We start from the raw sequence: 19,936 nt of genomic DNA, 5'->3' as shown, positions 1-19,936 counted from the left end.
CTGACATGTTGAGGACATAGCACTTGGCTTGTAAAAATTATTTTTAAAATTAATTTTAAATATTAAATATATATATATTTTTAAAAACTTGTCTTTGCACTCTTCAGAAACACACTTTTTATACTAATTGCTTCTTAAAAGGCATCTGGCATTGTTACTGGGAGTATGATCATCTCAAAGGCATACCTGGATCTGACCTCACTGTTTATGATATCGGATTCCAGACAGACTTCAGAGTGTACCTACAATTGAGGCAAACATGGCTAGCATTTAGTAAGTGCCCTTTAAAACCTGTATCAATTAATGGATATTCAGGAGAATCAATCACTGTCTTTTTGCAGCGTTTGCCTTGTTAAAACTCCTTCAAACATGTCATTCAGACAGGTAAGAATTCTTTTTCTTTGTATTGTGCAAAATCTCTGGTTTTAGAAAGGATAGTAGTGTATTTGGAAAAGGAAATAACGCAATCACTCTGTTGATGGCAGTGAATAATGATTCTGGGAGAGACACAGAAATTAGATTAATAACTATGCACATCTTTGTGGAACTCCTTATGATCAGATCACTGCTTTTTTTTTGGAGGCTGCACTAAGACTGTGGAACGACCCTTCACAAATTTCATCATCTTTATTTTCAAGAGTGCTTCATTGCCTTCTCTTACAGGGTCATGTGCATCTGATTTTAAAATAAAATTCTACTGGAAGAAGAAAACATGCACATTCCTCCTCAGGAAAGGAGGGGCAGAAGAGAGAACAAATATGTGGCAAATATTAATTGCATTGCAGTTACTACTCTATTAGAAGGCACATGGACACTGTAACTGGGATGGTGAATGGGACATAGCCTAGATAAAAACTGTTAGCTGAATTAATAGAACAGTATATTGCTTAAATCTGCTTTCTTTGCTTTGTGTTTTCGTTGGATCATTGAGCTTGTGAGGCATCTTCCTATGTACTGTTGAGGCAAATCTTTTTAGTATTCTATCTCTAGAGAGCCTTTTGACTGTATTATGTTTTTCCTTGTAACTCTCCAGTCCCTTCTGCTGCCTGATTCTTAGCAGCCAATGTGTAGTTTATCTAGAGGTCAGTGTCACTTTCAGACAAGTAAACTAAGGTACTCAGGAACTGTCCAAATGATTTGTCCAAAATCACCCAGCAAACCAGTTAAATATCCTTGATGAAAATATAAGTCCTCTCAGTCCTAGTCTAGAACTCATCATGTACTAACAATGCTTTCATTTTTTCACAAGGGGAAAAGTCACACTAACTTAACTGAACTGAAATGAGACCAACTTTAAATAAAACTGATTATGTTTTCCTTCATGAGGAACTCCATCAAAATAGGTGCTAAAGTGCATGTAACAAAAACTTTATTCAGAACAAAATCTGTGGCTCTGAGCATCACAGTGGTTACTTGCCACCTGCAGTTATGATGGCCAGGGGTGCTGATAATATTTGTAATCATGTTTTAAGAGTATCTGTGTATATCTCTGTCTGGATTCTGAGTCTATGTCTTAGCTGTAACAGCTAAAGCCAATCTCCATATCCTTTTGCAAACTTCCAGGCAAGCCAAGTCCTAGGAATAGTTATCCCTTCTGTTTTCCTCTCCCTCTACAGAAATTCCTGGTTTCATCTGAAGGAGTCAAGTCCCACTGTGTGCAACCATCCACAACTGCTGGACAGGTTTATCATAGGATCATAGAATATCCGAGTTGGAAGGGACCCACAAGGATCATCGAGTCCAACTTCTGGGCTCATTTAGATGTTGTCTAACTATCTGAAGCACCTAGAGTTAATGGATATGTCTCAGAGTTTGAAGAGATGTGCTTCAGGACCCTGTCTTATCCAGATGAAGCGCAGAGATTATTTATTTATTTATTTATTTATTTTACTTTCTAGTGCAGAAGTAGGTTTTGAACTGACACAAATAGAAATCAGACTGATCAGACTCTTTGAACCAAATCTGGGTTATGATTCAAACACGGCTAAGAAATGTTGTGTGGTATACCACTCTCAGCTCTCTGACCTCAGAAGTTTGATTCCAGCAGCACAACAGGAAGGTGCAAATAATTTGTCCAGAACTGTCCTATCCTTCTCCTTCTCCTTCCTTCTTTTTTCCATGTGAAGTGAAATGAGCTCATGCCAGGTTAATACTCAGACAAAACTATTGATTTAAGTACATTTAAATGTTAGAACAATATGCATGAGAGAAACACACTCTTCATGAAAGAGTTAACTCATTGTCTCCTTTTTATTTTATTTACTGTATTTAGATACTACAAATTAGCAGCAGTTAAGTATTAACATGGAAAATGCTTGTTTGTGAAAAATATGGTTTGTTATGGGTAAACTGTATTTAAGGGCAAATGGTACGGTCATATTTTAGTGGACGATTATCTTTGCCTGAGAATGCTATCTTCCATTTTTCATCTAAAATTACAAATGCTGATGTCAGGGTCTCATACATTCTAATTCCCTGCGTGTAGAATTGTCCTACACTGGCACTTACAGAACTGTGAAATAGAATTGAAGATTTGCAGCTGCAGTGAATGAAAGGGAGAAGTGCTCTAGCAGAGCATCTAGTGGAGTTCATGAGCAATAGTGTAAAATGCAAGGCAGGAAAAAAAGCAATTTACAGGGGCAGTGTATTGGTTTGATTCTTGATAAATTATTTTTTTTTTTTTATTTACAGTGATAATACTTTGTGTTGTTGAGGTCATAATAATACTGATGCTGATCTTCCTAAGGAATAGGATTCGGATTGCTATTGCACTGTTGAAGGAAGGTAGTAGGTATGTTTGTCTGATCTTAAAATACTTTTAACTTTATTAATGATCTCTAGGGTATATTCTTCTTGAGTTTCATCTTGCAGTACAAAGAGCAGAAAGTTGAGAGTAAAAGCACAACACTGGGTATGTTGAGAACATTAGGTAGTATATGGAATGCTGGTTCTCTCTTAAAGAGGTTGTGCTTATAAGAGCTTTCTGTTTTGCAATAAGACATTTCTTAGCTCTCAGTTTCCTGCCTTAAAAGTACATATACAGCTAGTGGTTCCATGTATCCTGAGTGCAAACAGGTATATCAGCTGAAATGTTAAATGCAGTCCATTATAATAGGAGGAGCCTGGGGACCTATTGCTGCGAACTTTGCTCTGTAACTGGACTGTCTCCAAAATGACATATAGGTGGTGGAGTTTTGGTGTGGTTTTTTTTTTTTTTTTTACAGTGACTTTTATTTAGAAAAGACTGCCTTCTTCTGTCTCCAATTCACAGAACCATAGAACCACAGAACCACAGAATATCCTGAGTTAGAAGGGACCCACAAGGATCATTGAGTCCAACTCCTGGCTTCACAGTGTGGACATGCATAAATCTGCAGAGAGAAAAGGAGACTTCCATTACCAGACATTGCAAAATGGCTCAGTCCAAGATACTTCTTTTCAGCTCTGAGCAAATAGGAAATCAGAGCATGTATTTTTTATCTGAAGGCCTAGGAGACCTCTTCATTTTGTTTTTCCTGAAATCTGTATAGACTTTGCAGTAGTTCCTATGTTTTACAGTGCCAATCATAGAATTGAGTTGGGAGGGACCCTCAAGGATCATCAAGTCCAACTCCTGGGTCCCCAAAGGACCTCCCTAAATAAATAAATAAATACATACATAAATAAATAAATCAGATCAGATCAGATCATGTGTCTGAGAGCATTGTCCAAACTCTTCTTGAACTCCATCAGGCTTGGCACCGTGACCACTTCCCTGGGGATATGCTTAGTTATTTTTAAAACTGGGTTTGTAACAAAGGGAAAAAGGACTTGAAAGATCAGGCCCTTGGATTTCATTTCAAATAGGCAAAGGTCTGATTGGCAACTACTGAAAGCATCTTCCTTGGCAGTAGAGCTCTGTCGTTAGAGCACATTGACTTAACTCTGAGTTTATCTGTGTGCACTTGCTTACAGTTTTCTGCCATCTCCATTGGCACTGTGGTCTTCAGGAATCAGGATCTGAGATTTTTGTGACAGGATTAACAAATACTGAATTTCTGTATGCAGTCAGATATCGATTTCTTATGCTACTATGCAATTAGGGCATAGCAGTTAAACTGGACAGTATTAGACTATATACTTTAATTCCTGTTCATTAAAACCAGGGAACACTTTCAATACCCTGTAACATTTTTTGTTTGTAGTCTTGACAGATAGGAGGATTTCAGAAATTTTATAAACTTCCTGCTGAGAAGTAGTAACATTCTATAGTTTTTCAGCAGCATGGAGAGGTCACTTGAAGGTGATATTTTTATACTCATGAATACAGATGAGGTGAAACAGGCCTTACAGAGAGATCTTGACTAATTAGAGGGCTGGACAATCACCATCAGTACGAAGTTTAGCAAGAGCAAGTGCTGGATTCTGCACCTGAGATGGGGCAACCCTGGCTGTGTGTACAGACTGGAGGACAAGAGGTTGGATAACAGCCCCATGGAAAGGGATGTGGGGGTTCTGGTTGATGTCAAGTTGAATATGAGTCAGCAGTGCACACTGGCAGCCAAAAGAGTCAAGTGTATCCTGGGCTGCATTATGCACAGTCGAGCTAGCTGGTTAAGGGGAGTGCTTGTCCTGCTCTACTCAGCAGTGGTGCAGCCCTCACCTTGAATACTGTGTATAGTTTTGTGCACCACAATTTAAGAAGGACATAAGACATTATGAGAGAACATCCAAAGGAGGGCTACAACGATGGTGAAAGGTCTAGAGGGCAAGATGTGAGGAGCAGCTGAGGCCCCTGGTTTGTTCAGCCCAGAGCAGAGCAGGCTGAGGGGAGGCCTCATGGCGGCCTGCAGCTCCCTCACGAGGGGAGCGGAGGGGCAGGCGCTGGGCTCTGCTCTCTGGGGACAGCAACAGGACCCGAGGGGTCGGCATGGAGCTGGGACAGGGGAGGATCAGGCTAGGTGTTAGGAAAAGGTTCTTCACTGAGAGGGCGGTTGGGCACTGGAACAGGCTCCCCAGGGGCCCCTTGGTCATGGCACCGAGCCTGGTGGAGTTCAAGAAGTGTTTGGACACTGCTCTCAGACACAGGGTCTGATTTTTGGGTGTTCCTGTATGGAGCCAGGAGTTGGACTCAGTGATACTTGTGGGTCCCTTCAACTCAGGATATTCTGTGATTCTAAGAAACACTATTTAATTACTGTAAGCCTAAGAGACCATGCTCTGTATTCAGGAAGATGAAAAATAAGTTGCTAATGACTGGAAATCAAATTATGTTTCTCAATACCCTTTAACTATTCTTTTAAAAATATTGCAATTATAATACAAAAATCCAAAGTTAGAGACAATTAACAGTCAGTTTGCTGGAGTAACAGTCTGTGGTTTTAGTAGTAACAAATAGGCCTATTAAATGCTGAACACTGCTAATATGTTGTGATTATTTCTCAGAAAGCATAAAAGCTATGACCTCCTTTGTGACTCTTAATGTACTTTTACATCCATAGACTAGGATGGAATTTGACATGTTCAGGATCTTAACATCTTGATTGCATGTGACAGTTCCCTTGTATTCCCCACACTGACTCACCCCCTGCATTTACTTACTAGTTTAGCAGCAGAAGCTGAATAAGTTTGTCTCCTTTTGTATTTTGGAAACTGCCTCTTATAATGGCATCAAAATGTACCACAAGTTATAAGAGAAAAACCGTGAGCAATAGTAAGAGATGAAAAAGCTTCTGATAAGCTTATGGTGTCACTGGAAAGAAAACTTAGACAAGTGGGAAGAGGTACATGAGTGTAAAGGGAACCAACCTGTAAGCTTCAGTGAACAAAAAACATGCTCTCCACCATCACATCCAGTGAGATACCAAGCTAAAGGTATTAGCCTGTGAGACACCATGCTACCAAGAGGAACAGTCCCTGGTGGAGTAACAATTAGTATGCTTAAATTCCTGCTCACTAGTTACATTCTAGCCACAAAAAGTACTAGTAGACTGCTGCCCTCTAAAACATCAGACTTGATGTACAAAGGGGTTCTCTAAGCTGTCAACAGTGCAAGGCTTATTATTCTTTCTGCTTTCCAACAGCCAAACACCAGCACCACTCGTTTATGGCACATACAAGAATGGTGTTTTTACCCTGCTGAGCAACTGAACTCCACCACATCCACTTCCTCACTCCCCCTCCTCAAAGAAAAAAGGGGAGAAAATGTGAAGGGAGGGGCTCAAGGGTTGAGATAAGGACAGGGAGATCACTCACCAGTTATTGTCACAGGAAAAACAGACTCAGCATAGGGAGATTAATATAATTTTTTGCCTATCACTACTGGACTAGAACAGTAAGAAACTAAAAGCAAACTAAAAATACCTTCCTCTCCATCCACCCTCTTCTACTTCTTCCCCCTGAGCAACACAGGGGGACAGGGGCTGCAGTCAATCCCTAACGCTTCATCTCTGCCGCTCCTTCACAGTTAATCTCTGCCCCAGTTCCAGCGTAGGGTCCCTCCCATGGGATGCCATCCTTCCCAAACTGATCCTGCATGGGCTTTTCACAGACAGCAGCTCTTCAAGAACTGCTCCAATATGGGTCTGTACCACAGGGTTCATCCATCAGGACCAAACTGTTTCAACATGGGTGGCAGCTCCTGCCAGATCATGGGCTCATGCGTGGGCTTCTCTGCACAGGCTGCAGCTCTAGACCAGAGCCTGCTCCTGCAGGGGCTCTCCATGGGCCGCAGCCTTCCTGAAGCCACATCCACCTGCTCCACCATGGGGTCCTCCACGGACTGCTGCGTGGAGATCTGCTCCACCATGGGACCCATGGGTTGCAGGGGGACAGTCTGCTCCACCAAGGGCCTCTCCACAGGCCACAGGGGAACTTCTGCTCAGGTGCCTGGAGTACTTCCTTCCTCTCCTTCTTCACTGACCTTGGTGTCTGCAGGGCTGTTGCTCACTCCTTGCTTTCCCAGCTGCTGTTGCTCAGCAGTTTTTTTTTTTTTTCCTTTCTTAAATATGCTCTCACAGAGGTGCAATCAACATTACTTATTGGCTCAACTCTGGCCAGCAGCAGGTCCCTTTTGGAGCATGACACGGGGCAGCTTCTGGACTCTTCTCACAGAGGCCATGCCTGCAGCCCTCCTGCTACCAAGCCCTTACCACGTAAACTCAGTATGAGGAAAGTCACAGTCATGGGAAGGTGTCGGAATGTCCTGGAATTCTGAAGAGAAGTGCAGTGCCTCTACCCAAACTAGCTAGTACTTAAGACAGGAAAGGAACAATGGGAACGATGTCCCAAAATACAAAGCAGTAAGGGATAATTTCAGGCTATGTAGGGGCTGAAGGGAGAGCATAGAATCTGATCAGAGTAGGACATGGAAATAAAGGATAATGTCTGCAGCAGTCAGCAAGGAGATATGATTGAAATGGGTTTATGACCTGGAAAGAGCAGGATCTGTGAAGCAGTAGTGGAGGAGGAGAAAGTAGAAGACAGGCTCGAACATGGCAAATTAGTGAAGTCATCTGTACTGCTGCCAATAGAGTGGTAGAAATATTGAAGTGAAGATATATGAAGGCAGTACCTGCAGTGTTTTGAGATCCCAGCACTAGATTATGCTACCATTATCAACAAATAGCTCAAAGTAAAAAAGATGATGTTAGAAGTTGATAAAAAGCTTTTTTTTTCTTATCTTGTTATAGCTTACGTGACATGTTTTCTTTCTTTCGTAGGGCTATTGGCTATATAATGTCTACATTGTTCTACCCAATTGTCACCTTCATACTCATTGCAATTTGCATTTCCTACTGGGCTGTGACAGCTGTGTATCCTTCTGTCTGTGTACATCTCTGGAGAACAGTCTTCTGCTCTGCAAGAAAAAATCATGCTCTGTGATATCACCTTAACCAAACCCATGTCAATAGGGCTATTTGGTCACTTAGCACTTGCTCCACTGATGCAGGATTGTTCCTCACTGCACAGTTGGGATTGATGTACAAATCAGACAGTAGACTTAATTTCATTAAAAAGAACTGGACTAAAATTCTTGCCAAGGCATAGAGGATCATGCAAGGCCTTAGTATACTACATAAGGTGGACTTTAACAGGTGAAAAAAAGCCCTCAGCAAAGAGGGAATATGGCCATTAATGTGCTGCGTGCTCTATAGGCCCAATGTTAATGGTCTCTTAGCTGGGGAGGCTGCTGGTGTTTTTTGTTCAGAAAAGTATAGGAAAGGAATGAGAATATATCGTGCACTTAGTCCTCTCTAAACTGCAGAACAGAAATAACTGTTTGTTCCTGGAACAGCAAGGGTTCGGCAAGATATTAGAGAGGGGAAAAATTGTTTTTTTAAAACATTTTTTTCTACTTTCACGTGCTAAGAATGCCAGATTTTGCTGTTCAGGACAATGTTAATTTATTCTTTTGCTCTGTGTCTACTTCCACCAAAGTATGAACCATCAAAGAACCACTGCATAATCTGCCGTACCATAAGTAGGTGTGCAAGAGAGACTGACACAACCTTCAAGGTTATTCCCCTTGCCCATTCTGGTCAGGAATTATCATAGTTCAGGGATGGAGTTTGCCTTAGTTCTCTGAGTAATGAGAATATTACATCATATCTGTCAGCCCTTCATGTACATATCTGCATAGCAAAAGCAATTTTTCTGTTATCTGCACATATTCTTTAGAGCTAGTGGTTCCCCACTTCAGAGTCTTAAGTTGCTCAAAGCCTACAGTTGTGTGATTCCTCCTTAAAACATTTAATTAAGTTTTTTAGCTACATCAGGAGAACCTGTGTATAAAGTAATGGCTAATCAAACACTGTGCAAGTATGCAAACCTGACTTGTGACCCAGAGGTAAGTGTAACTAATATTTACTTTTATTTATTCATTTATTTATTATTTATTTATTTGTTTATTTATTTATAATAAATGTTGTACTAATTGCATTTCTTAATTGCTATTAGATGCAATGCTAGTAGAAAACATTCTTATTTTAAATAATGTTTCCTCATGTTAAATCTGCAAATAGTTCTTCAGGTAACACTTCTTTGTTCAAAGCAATTTACAGATATAAACTATTTTTTCTTCTAAACTTTCCTGTGAGACGGGTAGGTATTAACAGTTTACAGGGTGAGGGAGGGAGACACAGAAATACAGATTTTTTTTTTTATAGGTGTTCTCAAATTTGCGAGGCTTCTATTTCATTGTCCTTGGTTCATTTTAATTCAAATGTGGTAACTTACTAAGATGCAGATTTGGCCTCTAGTTTTCAAATGAATAGTATATATATATTTTTTTAAGCTGAGCAGGTTTTCCTTAATGAAACTGAAGCATATTAGGACCACAAAGATGATCAGAGGGCTGGAGCACCTCTCCTATGTAGAAAGACTGAGAGAGCTGGGTATGTTCAGCATGGAGAAGTGAAGGGTCCAGGTACACCTCATTGTGACCTTTCAGTACTTAAAGGGGTCTTATGAAGAGGGTGGAGAAGGACTCTTTACTTGGGTAGATAATGATAGGACAAGGGGGAATGGTCTTAAACTAAAAGAGGATAGATATAGATTAGACATTTGGAGGAAATTCTTCACTGTAAGGGTAGTGAGGCACTGGCACAGGTTGCCAAGAGAAGTTGTGGATGCCCCATCCTTGGAGGTGTTCAAGGCCAGGTTGGATGAGGCCTCGGCCAACCTGATCTAGTGGGTGGCATCCCTGCCTGTGGCAGGGGAGGTTGGAGTTAGATGATCTTTAAGATCCTTTCCAAGCCAAGCCATTCTATGATTCTATGCTGCTATAATTCTATGATTCTATATTTGTCTTAAAAGTAGATTTCTGAAATTCGTATTCCATTTTTGTTGGTTTCAGATGTGTGGTGAACAGGTCTGTTTGCTAACTCCGTAGTTTAAAGTTAAGCACCTGAATAAGACATTAATATAACCCCCTAAATATGTAAACAGGTTGCATACTGTTGGAGTGCAGTGTTGAATAAGCTAATGAAACATCAAACAGAATTGTGTGATTTTTATTAAGTCACTTCCAGAGACTTTCTACATGGAATTCATTGCTTATCATTCTGGTTTTTATTTTTCTTTCCATACAGACTTTTAACACAACCAATGTTACCAAATTATGTCCAGGTGCTCAGTGTACTTTTGCATTTTATGGAGGAGAAAGTCTGTACCATAAGTACATCTTCATCTTTCAGTTAGCCAATGCCTTTGTTTTTCTCTGGCTGGTAAACTTTGCAATTGCACTGGGTCAGTGTACCCTTGCTGGTGCCTTTGCCTCTTATTACTGGGCCTCTCGAAAACCAGCTGATATTCCACTGTGGCCACTCTTCTCTTCCTTTGGACGGGCAATACGGTAAGACCGTGAAGCTGGATGTAATCCCTGTTATGTGTTCAACAAGTGCTGTTTTTACAATTTGGGAAGCCAAATGGAGAATATCAAATGAAAGTGCTTAGTCAGGAAAATGTAGTTTTTAGGGGAATGCCAAATCCAGTAGCCCAGTAGAGGCAAGGCAGCTGCAGCTTGATGTCCCCCAGTTCAACCAGTTACAAGGCAGAGCAGTTATTCCCAGTAGGTGCACACACCCAAATACATGTATACAACAAATATATACACAGCTGACCATGCAGATCAACAGACACACACACAGAGCACTTGCACAAACAGCACTAGCCCCAGTAGCTTCATCCTGTTCCCTTCTGGTCAGGACTCCTGACTGTTGAGGATGATGGTCTGTTAGTGTATGTAATTCCCACTAATGGACTTTCATCCAATTGTATATATATAATATAAGGTACATATACCACCAGTAGCCTGGCTCAGACACTTGATCTATCCAGTAGCTGGCCCCTCGATCTCCGAATTCCCCAGTTGCTGGCAGCTGGATCTATGTGACCCTGAGGCCCACAGCCCCACTCCAGTTGCTGTTACAGACTCCATCCCTCACAGACAGACACACAGATACACAGACACAGACACACACACACCCCTCTCAATAACCCCCAGACATTATGGTCTCTCTGGAAGTTGTCTGGGACTCCTGGTTCCTCCTGTAGTTAGCCTCTCCAGGTGACTTTCTCTTAGAGACAGACACACAAACAGGTCTCAGTTAACATGCAGACCCGATGGTCTCTCCAGCAGTTGACCAGGACCCTCAGGTACCTCTGGCAGCCAACTCTTCTTGTCGTCTCACCTTCAGAGAGACATAAACATACTTGGCTCCCAAGCTACTTAAGCTACTCACTAGCTAATCAACCTTAACATCCACTAGCAATCACACTCACATACTATTAGTTGCTTCAGTTGCTGGCATCACAGCTCCACTGGCCCTCTGATGTGTGGTCTGTGTCAAGCTGCTTGCACTTAAAAATCCATCCCCACACATATCTACACAGAAAAGAGTTCCTCACCCAGGAAAACAGAAATGCAATTTAATAAGGTAGGTCAGACTGTGCAGATCAGGTGCAGTGCATGGCCACAGAAGGTGTACTAACGTGTAGCTGTTTACATGCAACTTTTTATCCCCTTATTCCTCAATTTTTCCTGCATTTATTCCTCCCTAAACTACATTGATTCCCCTCTTAACTTGCCTTTGATTCCTCCTCCCCTAAATATCCCATAGTAAGTCTTGTGCTATCCCAAAATGCTCTCTCTTCCCCTGTATCCCCTAATGTGTCCAATACCCCTAGTCATTAACACTGCCCAGTCCGAAAAGTGCTCAAGGAATTCAATTCTATTGATTCATCTTGATGGGTTTCACACCTGGGCCATGAGGCCGATGGCTCTTCTGGGACAGGCGTCCTTTCCTCTGAGTGCACTGTTTGGGTTCCCCCACCTGACATTGTGCCCCTGTGCTTGTGGAGATGAGCCTTTCATGGGACAGTCCATCTCCTGTGATGGGCATGGGAGGAGCAAGGAGCAAGGAGCAAGGCAGTGCATTATTCAGGATGCACACTCCACCATTTTTGCTGTGCTCCCCCCTCTCCATGCCCTAACCTATTGGTCATTAGAGGACAGCAGGACCAGGGAGGATCATCCCCCTGTACTCTGCTCTGGTGAGGCAGCATCTGAAGTACTGTGTTCAGTTTTGGGCCCCTCACTACAAGAAGGACATTGAGGCCCTGGAATGTGTCCAGAGAAGGGCTATGAAGCTGGTAAAGGGCCTGGGACACAAGTCCTGTGAGGAGTGGCTGAGGGAACCGGAGTTGTTTAGTTTGAAGAGGAGGCTCAGGGGTGACATTATTGCTCTCTACAATTCCCTGAAAAGAAGTTGTGGGGAGCTGGGGATCAGCCTCTTCTCGCAGGTAACTAGTGATAGGACTAGATGGAATGGCCTCAAGTTGTGCCAGGGGAGGTTTAGGTTGGAAATTAGGAGACATTTCTTCTCAGAAAGATCAGTCAAGCAAGAGTAGTTGGAACGTGTTGCCCAGGGAGGTGGTGGAGTCACCGTTCCTTGGGGGGGGTGTTCAAGGAAAGGTTGGACGTGGTGCTTAGGGACATGGTTTAGTGGGTGACATTGGTAGTAGGGTGATGGTTGGACCAGATGATCTTGAAGGTCTTTTTCAACCTTAATGATTCTATGATTCTATGATTATTAAAATTTTGGTGCTTCCTGTCAACTTAAAGAAGGATGCCCTGATTCATGAAGTGCCTAGTTTACTAATAGCAATTAAGGAATAAACACTTTTAAAACATAGGTATAAGATTGACGTAGTCATAATAATCTTTTGATACATAAAGCCTCTCTTGACTTTATGAGACAATTGATTCACAATCTACCTTATAATTAGGCTCCTATAGCTATCTCCCATGGACACTCTGTCCAGATTAGGATTGACTTTATTCTAGAATAATTTATTTTCCAAAACTGCTCAAAGGGATTCAGTAAAAGTGAATGAATTGTAGTGATCTAAGTTGTGCCACATGCTCTAAGCAACCTGAGGTAAGAGAGTCATTACTACTTTGGCAGGGGGGTTGGACGCGATGATCTCTGGAGGTCCCTTCCAACCCCTACAATTCTGTGATTCTGTGATTACAGCTTGGCACAGGCTTTGTACTTATCTTTTTAGCTGATAGCTTGTGCTGGTAGGGAATGTTTAGCTATGCCATTGTGATTAAGACATAAAGTATAATTAGAGCCAACTGCTGTGAATACAAGCCATTAAATAGCATTTAATTTCTTTCAGGTACCATACAGGTTCACTGGCATTTGGAGCTTTAATTCTTGCAATTGTCCAGCTTATTAGAGTAATACTGGAATACTTGGATCACAAACTGAAAGGTGAGATTTATGAATCTGCTCTAGCTTATTAAGAACTCCTTTTGTAAATGATTTCCTGACTTTCCCAAGATGTTTTTTGAGCAATTAAAAGAGGTGAATTCCACATTAGCACTAGCCATTTTAGTTCAATTCAAAATCAATGAATTTGTGCTAATTTACTCAAATTGAGTAAATTGGGAGTTTAATGCAGAATTCATTCAGGACATGAATATGATCTAACTTAAAGCTAGTGAGCTAAATTTGGTTAGGAAAGAGAGTTCGTACATAGAAGAAAAGAAATATTTCTGGTTTTGCCACAATGTAAGAATTTATTCTGAATAGATTTCTTTGTTCTGAAGACTGTTCATGAATGCTATGATGTACTCTCTCCTTTTTTCAGGTACACAGAACTCCTTCACTAGATTTCTACTCTGCTGCCTCAAATGCTGTTTCTGGTGTTTGGAAAAATTCTTAAAATTTATAAACAGAAATGCCTACATCATGGTATGTGTTGTCTTTGCATGTGGTCTCCCCTGTCTGGGATGGTAAAATAACCTAGCTACTTCTAGTTGGTCAACAGCCAGCAGTACTAGAATATGCTGAATAAATAATGGCATTTATAGGAGTTTTCAGGAAATGCATGTGGTACTACCATGAAAAAGTAAGATTTTTTTTTCCTTCTTCTAAGCTCAGTCTTTTCTTGACTGTCTTTTTCTGTACTCCATACCCCACAAAGTAAGTGGAAAAGGATGGCATAACTGGTTAACTTCCTCTCTGAATCAGTGGCTGAAATCCTGATTTCAACAGGAATGTTATCTTGTTTTGTATTGCATGTTGGACACTTCTTTGTGGTGGCAGGATTTGAATAAGGAAGTCAGAAGGCATGTGGTGTCTGTATTTGATCCTGGAAGTCAAAAGCACAAATTCTACTAGCAGCAGCAGTGATGTTACTCTGAAATAACCCTTATTTTAGCTTCCTGAAGAGAAATTCCAGATTTTCACCTAAATAGACATACACAGATTTCACCCTAGGATGTTCTGACTTGAAACAATTTCAGTGATTGAAAATGACAGTCACAGATGTTATCTCAAAGGAGGTGGCTGTAATGAATCTATTATAACCCACTGTTCTAACAAAAGATATTTCAAATTAATGCTGTCTTGAAGAAGAAGTATTCTTTTTGAATATCTTTTTTACAGTTGGCAAACTGACTGTACTAGAACCAGAAGAGGTTTTCTAGAATATCTTACCCTTGTGGACACTATTCCAGAAAGAAAAATGTTTTTGTTCCTGTATGGCTTTAGCTGCCATGCTTTATGCTGATGTAAATCTACTGACTTTGATACTGGTGTTGCTGATTTATTCTCAAGAACAGAGTCAGGTTTAAGTCAATATCTAAATGGGTCGACTCACTTTTGCTCTACAAGCACCTGTTCCTTTCCGCTGGCTATAAATCTTACATGGGTAACTAGCTAAGTAAGAAGAATCCCTCAGCAAGTAGCATTTTTGCTGTGCTTGGAAAACTAAGTACTGAATCTGCTGCCTGCAAGATCACAAGGGGTAGCACACTCACAAACAGGTGATTTGGAGGGGAAAGATGGATGATATTCTGTTGCAGCTCGATGGGAAGCATCGATAGATAACAGGTGATTGGGGGATTGTTCCTTTATGTTCATCTGAGTGTTCCATGGCCACAGATTAAAAAGAACTATGCATTACATGTAGTATGATTCTTAAATACAAAGAGGTATTCTGATTATTTAAAACACTTAACAACTACTATTGTTTTGCAGATTGCTATATATGGTAAAAACTTCTGCACCTCAGCAAAGGAGGCATTCTTTCTGCTCATGCGAAATGTGGTGAGGTAAGGGGCCATCTGCCAGTCCTTGGAAATGTCAGGTTTCCCTGCTATTGCGTGCTGAAGACACACTTCCTTCCTCTCCTACCTCTACTCCAACTATTAATGTAAGCTGGTTCTGTCCCATGACATGACCATCACTTCTAAAAGCCAGTGTGTAAGAGCAAGCTCTCTGGCACAGTAACCTGTGCAAAGTTGATCTAATATAGCAGTTTTGTTTTGATTGCTTGTTTAAAATCCTAAGCACCCAATAGATTATAATAGTGCCTCCAAGGAACTAATGGAGTCACTGAGAGGAGATCTATGGGTATACAGCAATGCAATACTCATAATCTATTGTTTGTGTGTTTCTTGAGCGTTTGTCCACTTGCTTTCTCTCAAAAAGGAAAACTGAAAAACCTAAGTCTATAGATTGCTCCAGAAAGCCTATGGGGTGTTGAAATGTGGCAAGAAAGAAGAGGGAGTACTCTCAAAAACAGTGTGTTTAACATAACCAGATCTTCCCTGGTGCTGGGAACTCCCCAGGTCTGTTTCCCCACTACCAAGACTGCTGCCAAACTCCCTGTTCTCACCAGTACTTCATTGTTCTTGGCTGTTCCTGTAATACTGTGGGATCAAAAAAGAATGGGAGAAGAATGTGGGGGCAGGCCATGTTGATGCCATAGCAGACAATCTAAGCAAGAGGCACAGTAAAACTGGTTAGGTAGTTTATTTAGTGAAGAACTGGGAGCAGGAGGGTAATGGAAGGGGATGCTGAAAGGCAGCAAAATGGAAACAATGCTTAAGAAAGAGGAGGAAAGGATTGGAGACGGGAAAATTGAGTACATATCAGAACAGTGGTGTCCACATTGTGTAGTGCTTGTGCAATAGGAAAGAGAAGCTGCATTTGTTTCCTCTCAGAACCACTGCTTCACCGTCCTTTGTGCTTCTGCTCTAATCAGTAAAAGCAACAACTAAAATATAGGTATATAATTTTATGGTTTTGAACAGAAATTTTTTTATCTTGTGTATTTTGCTTCTATTGCTGAACTCTGACAGGCTAATTATGATTTGTTCTTTTTAATAGTTATAATGTTTATTTTTCATGGTAGTCAGTACTGTATACTGCAATCTGCATAGCATTCAGTGTTGTCATGAGACTGAATATGCAAAGCTCATTTTCCATGCCATTATTTACCTGAAGTTTCTGGTAAGACAGGCGGGCAGGCTTTCAAGCAGAAACTCCCTGCTGTTGCTTTCAGTGAAGGCTGCAGATTTACTGTCAATTTTTTTGTCTACCTCCATTCATTCATCTGTGACTGTCCCTCTGCTTTGCAGCCTCCTACCTTCAGTGTTGTACCATGATATCTTAAGATAGTTCTGTAGATTTGGCATGATCTGGAGTGATGAAATGTGGCCAGATGGGACCAAGTGAAAGGAGGACATACCAGCAATCTACACAAACATTGCTTTTTGTTATGGTGTGTACTTTGCCTCTTCTGGGCTGGTTTGTCTGTGACCCAAAAGAAAGATTGAAATAAAGATACATTTTTATTTTTATTTTTTTATCATCAAGAGCAATGAACAGTTTCCAAGTGCTGCAGCAGTGTTGCTGCATTAAGGCCTAATTCAACAAAAGGCTCAGTGCTTTTTTTTGCCTCACAGGATTAGGTTATAACAAAGTCCATCTCAGTGTTGCTTTTCTGCATTGTTATACTGTCAGTCTGTGAAACCAGCAGTAAACAGCTTCTTGGCCACATTTTGTCAATTACCCATAGATGTAAGGAAAAAGAATACAAATGTCTGGTTTGTGATAGTTATATATCATTTGTCTTTTGCTGAACAGAGTCGCAGTTCTGGACAAAGTTACAGACTTTCTTTTATTCCTGGGGAAAATTCTCGTTGCTGGTGGTGTAGGTAAGCTAATCGATTTTTTTCCAAATTGTATGTTCTTATTTTCTGATACCTACAAGTATGCTTCCCATATTCATATATGCTTGGTTAACAGTTGGAGGTTCTCCTTGTTCTGACTATTTGGAAAGCTGTTCCCATATCCAAAGATTTGCAAGATTGAACCGAAACAAATATATATTTTTCCCATTTTTTTTCTTTGTATGGTCATAATAATATCACTTAGATGCAGAGGGTAGGATTAGATTAGGTATAAGGAGGAAATTCTTTACTATGAGGGTGGTGAGGCACTGGAACAGGTAGCCCAGAGAAGTTGTGGATGCCCCATCCCTGGAAGTGTTCAAGGCCAGGTTGGATGGGGCTTTGAGCAATCTAGTTTAGTGGGAGGTGTCCCTGCCCATGGCAGGGAGGTTGGAACTAGACGATCTTTAAGGTCCCTTCCAACCCAAACCATTCTATGATTCTGTGATTTCTGTAATTGCTTTTACTGTGTTTGCATGTGTTACTAGCACAAGGGCTTCTGCAGACAAAGCATCATAGCTGGATCAAATCAAATTCACAACCAATAAGTCAGTCATAATCTGTTCTCCCTCCATGAGAACTGAGCAAACTTGCACATGACATTCAGCTGGTAGCAGACAGCACACATACAAGAGGAGATGGTACAGATCTGCAGGAGATGGTCCTGAAGCTCTGCTGTATTAAAGCCCATTCAAAAGAATTTCCAAGCTATAGGAACAAAATAGAATATTTCTAACATCTTCATAGAGTTTTCTTTGTTACCACAAAATATCAAAAATCATTTTTTGAAAATTCATATAATTCATGGTTTGCTATGATAAAAAATAGATTTTTTAAAATTTAAGCACTTTCAGAAATTCAAGTTGGCAGTATTTCATTACAGCTTTTCTAAATTGTGACAGCAGTTTCAAAATATTGCTATACTAATATACATATTTTGTATTCTGTATACTTTAAAAGATTACTAATGAATGATATTTTTACTAGAAACGGAAAATTAATGCCAGGACCACATCTATTTTTTTTTGGTCATTACTGTGGTGTGACTTTCAAGATGGGGCAGCAAATTTGATTCGAAACACATTTTCTGAAATGCTAGCCATGAAATACTGAAATTCATTCATGTCTTCTTTCTCTTTAAGAATAAATCTTTTTGTCTGTTTCTGTTTTAAATGCATTGTTCTGTTCTAAATTTATTATTCTGTTTATCACTAGCACTGTCATTTCTCTTTTTAATCTGAAATAGTTAAGTATTTCTTCAAGCAATAAAATCTAAAGCAGCAGGATTTTGCTCACTTTCTTCCTTATTTTAGAAAAATCCACCTGGTGGTCTTAGTTATTATTCCATTCTATTGTCTTTTTCATCATTATTTATTAAGTCCAGTAGAACGATGAAATAAACCAATTGATTAAAGTCATTTTGGGCCCATGGATATCTTTACAGTAATTGATTCATTTACATCTCTCTCCTGTTCAGAATACAGATCCAGGAAATAATTTGTATGGAGGAATTAATTGTTTACAAGCTCTTGTAAAAACCAGCCTTGGATCTACTGTCTGTTGGTTTTGTCTCATCCATTCTTTAGCTGTTAGAAGATCAGAGTAGCCCTAGGAATCACTAACCTTTTGTGCTTCTTGCAGGTGTTCTTGCGTTCTTTTTCTTCACACAGAGAATACCAATCTTTGCACAGGAAGCACCAGCATTAAATTACTACTGGGTACCATTGTTGGTAAGGCAACTGTCTAATCCTCTGAACACTGCAGGCAACTTGAGGTGTTCAGACGAGACAGGGCATGTTATGGTAACAGCTCCTGTCACGCTCTCAGTGACATACTACCCACTGAAGTGAGGAGTGAACTGCTATACTCTACTCCTCCGGGTCCTTCAGGCAGAAGTGTCACTGCAATGACTCTGCACCTTCAGAGAAATTAGTTTTCACATCTGCTTTGCTCAGACTTTCCAGATAGCAAAGGCTGGTGGTGAGGCACCAATGACAGTGGGGATTATAATGAAAAAGGTCTGTGATGCATCTCTTTCTCCTTGTAGCCCTCATAGACTCTGGAACAGCTCCAGGATGAGTCATTCTTTAGAATAATATCTTGAAGGAGTTCAGAATGTTCTTGGCATATAATCTCTGTGGGGGTTGAAATGGCTCCAATTTGGCAGCTGAAAAACGGGTGGCTACTGCATGTTAGGATACAGCGTCTTGAACCTGTAATACCTTTTCACATCAGTAGTGACATCTGATAGAATTATGGAGCTGCAATTAATTCTACCAAAATTTGCTTAGCAGACTAGGCCTCTTATTTGTGTTAATACTGCCATATTGATGACAAACTAACATTTGGGGTTTTATTGTGCTTTGGTTTTTTTTTGTAGACTGTCATTATTGGCTCCTACCTAGTTGCACATGGGTTCTTCAGCGTCTATGCAATGTGTGTCGATACACTTTTCCTCTGCTTTTGTAAGTACTGAGTTTTGTTTCACTAATATCTGAAAGCATTCTGTGGCACTCTCAAAGGGACTACTGTTCAATTTTTCCAGCCAGAGAATACTAAAATCATAGAATCACAGAATCATCTTAAAAGAAATCAGTTGATCTCAAATTAGGACATAATTATAAGAAGAGAATGTACTTCTTACAGAACACATTCCCTTTTCTAGACTTAGAGGGTTAAAGAAATAAACATACTAATTTCTATGATGAAAGTCATTCTGGTAGGTCCAAGTGAAAGTTATGTGATAGTGATTGTTCTCACAACTGACAAATTATTACATACTAAGGGAATACTGGAATAGTAACAGTCTTGATCTATCATATCCACAGCGATCACTGAGGTAAGATAAACATGATAGTACTGATTCTACTCTTACAGTAGCATAAATGCTTTGCTTCCTCTGAATCATAACCATATTTAAACACT

The 19,936-nt window shown here is 40.4% G+C and overlaps 1 protein-coding gene across 1 annotated transcript in view; it reads left to right on the top strand.

Moving 5' to 3' along the window:
• Positions 1–19,936, top strand: part of SLC44A5 (solute carrier family 44 member 5) — an 88,424-nt gene that overhangs the window by 62,968 nt on the left and 5,520 nt on the right. Inside the window, exons 11-21 of the mRNA XM_040565638.1 lie at positions 142–273; positions 2,692–2,791; positions 7,701–7,793; positions 8,740–8,827; positions 10,071–10,333; positions 13,165–13,259; positions 13,639–13,742; positions 15,033–15,106; positions 16,926–16,996; positions 18,653–18,741; positions 19,392–19,476. Coding sequence (XP_040421572.1) covers positions 142–273; positions 2,692–2,791; positions 7,701–7,793; positions 8,740–8,827; positions 10,071–10,333; positions 13,165–13,259; positions 13,639–13,742; positions 15,033–15,106; positions 16,926–16,996; positions 18,653–18,741; positions 19,392–19,476 — 1,194 coding nt within the window. The remainder of the gene's footprint in view (positions 1–141; positions 274–2,691; positions 2,792–7,700; positions 7,794–8,739; positions 8,828–10,070; positions 10,334–13,164; positions 13,260–13,638; positions 13,743–15,032; positions 15,107–16,925; positions 16,997–18,652; positions 18,742–19,391; positions 19,477–19,936) is intronic.

The sequence above is a fragment of the Cygnus olor genome, chromosome 8 (assembly GCF_009769625.2).
Source record: "Cygnus olor isolate bCygOlo1 chromosome 8, bCygOlo1.pri.v2, whole genome shotgun sequence".
NCBI lineage: Eukaryota > Metazoa > Chordata > Aves > Anseriformes > Anatidae > Cygnus > Cygnus olor.
Note: the sequence above shows the minus strand (reverse complement) of the source record. Positions and strands in the feature narration are given on the sequence as shown.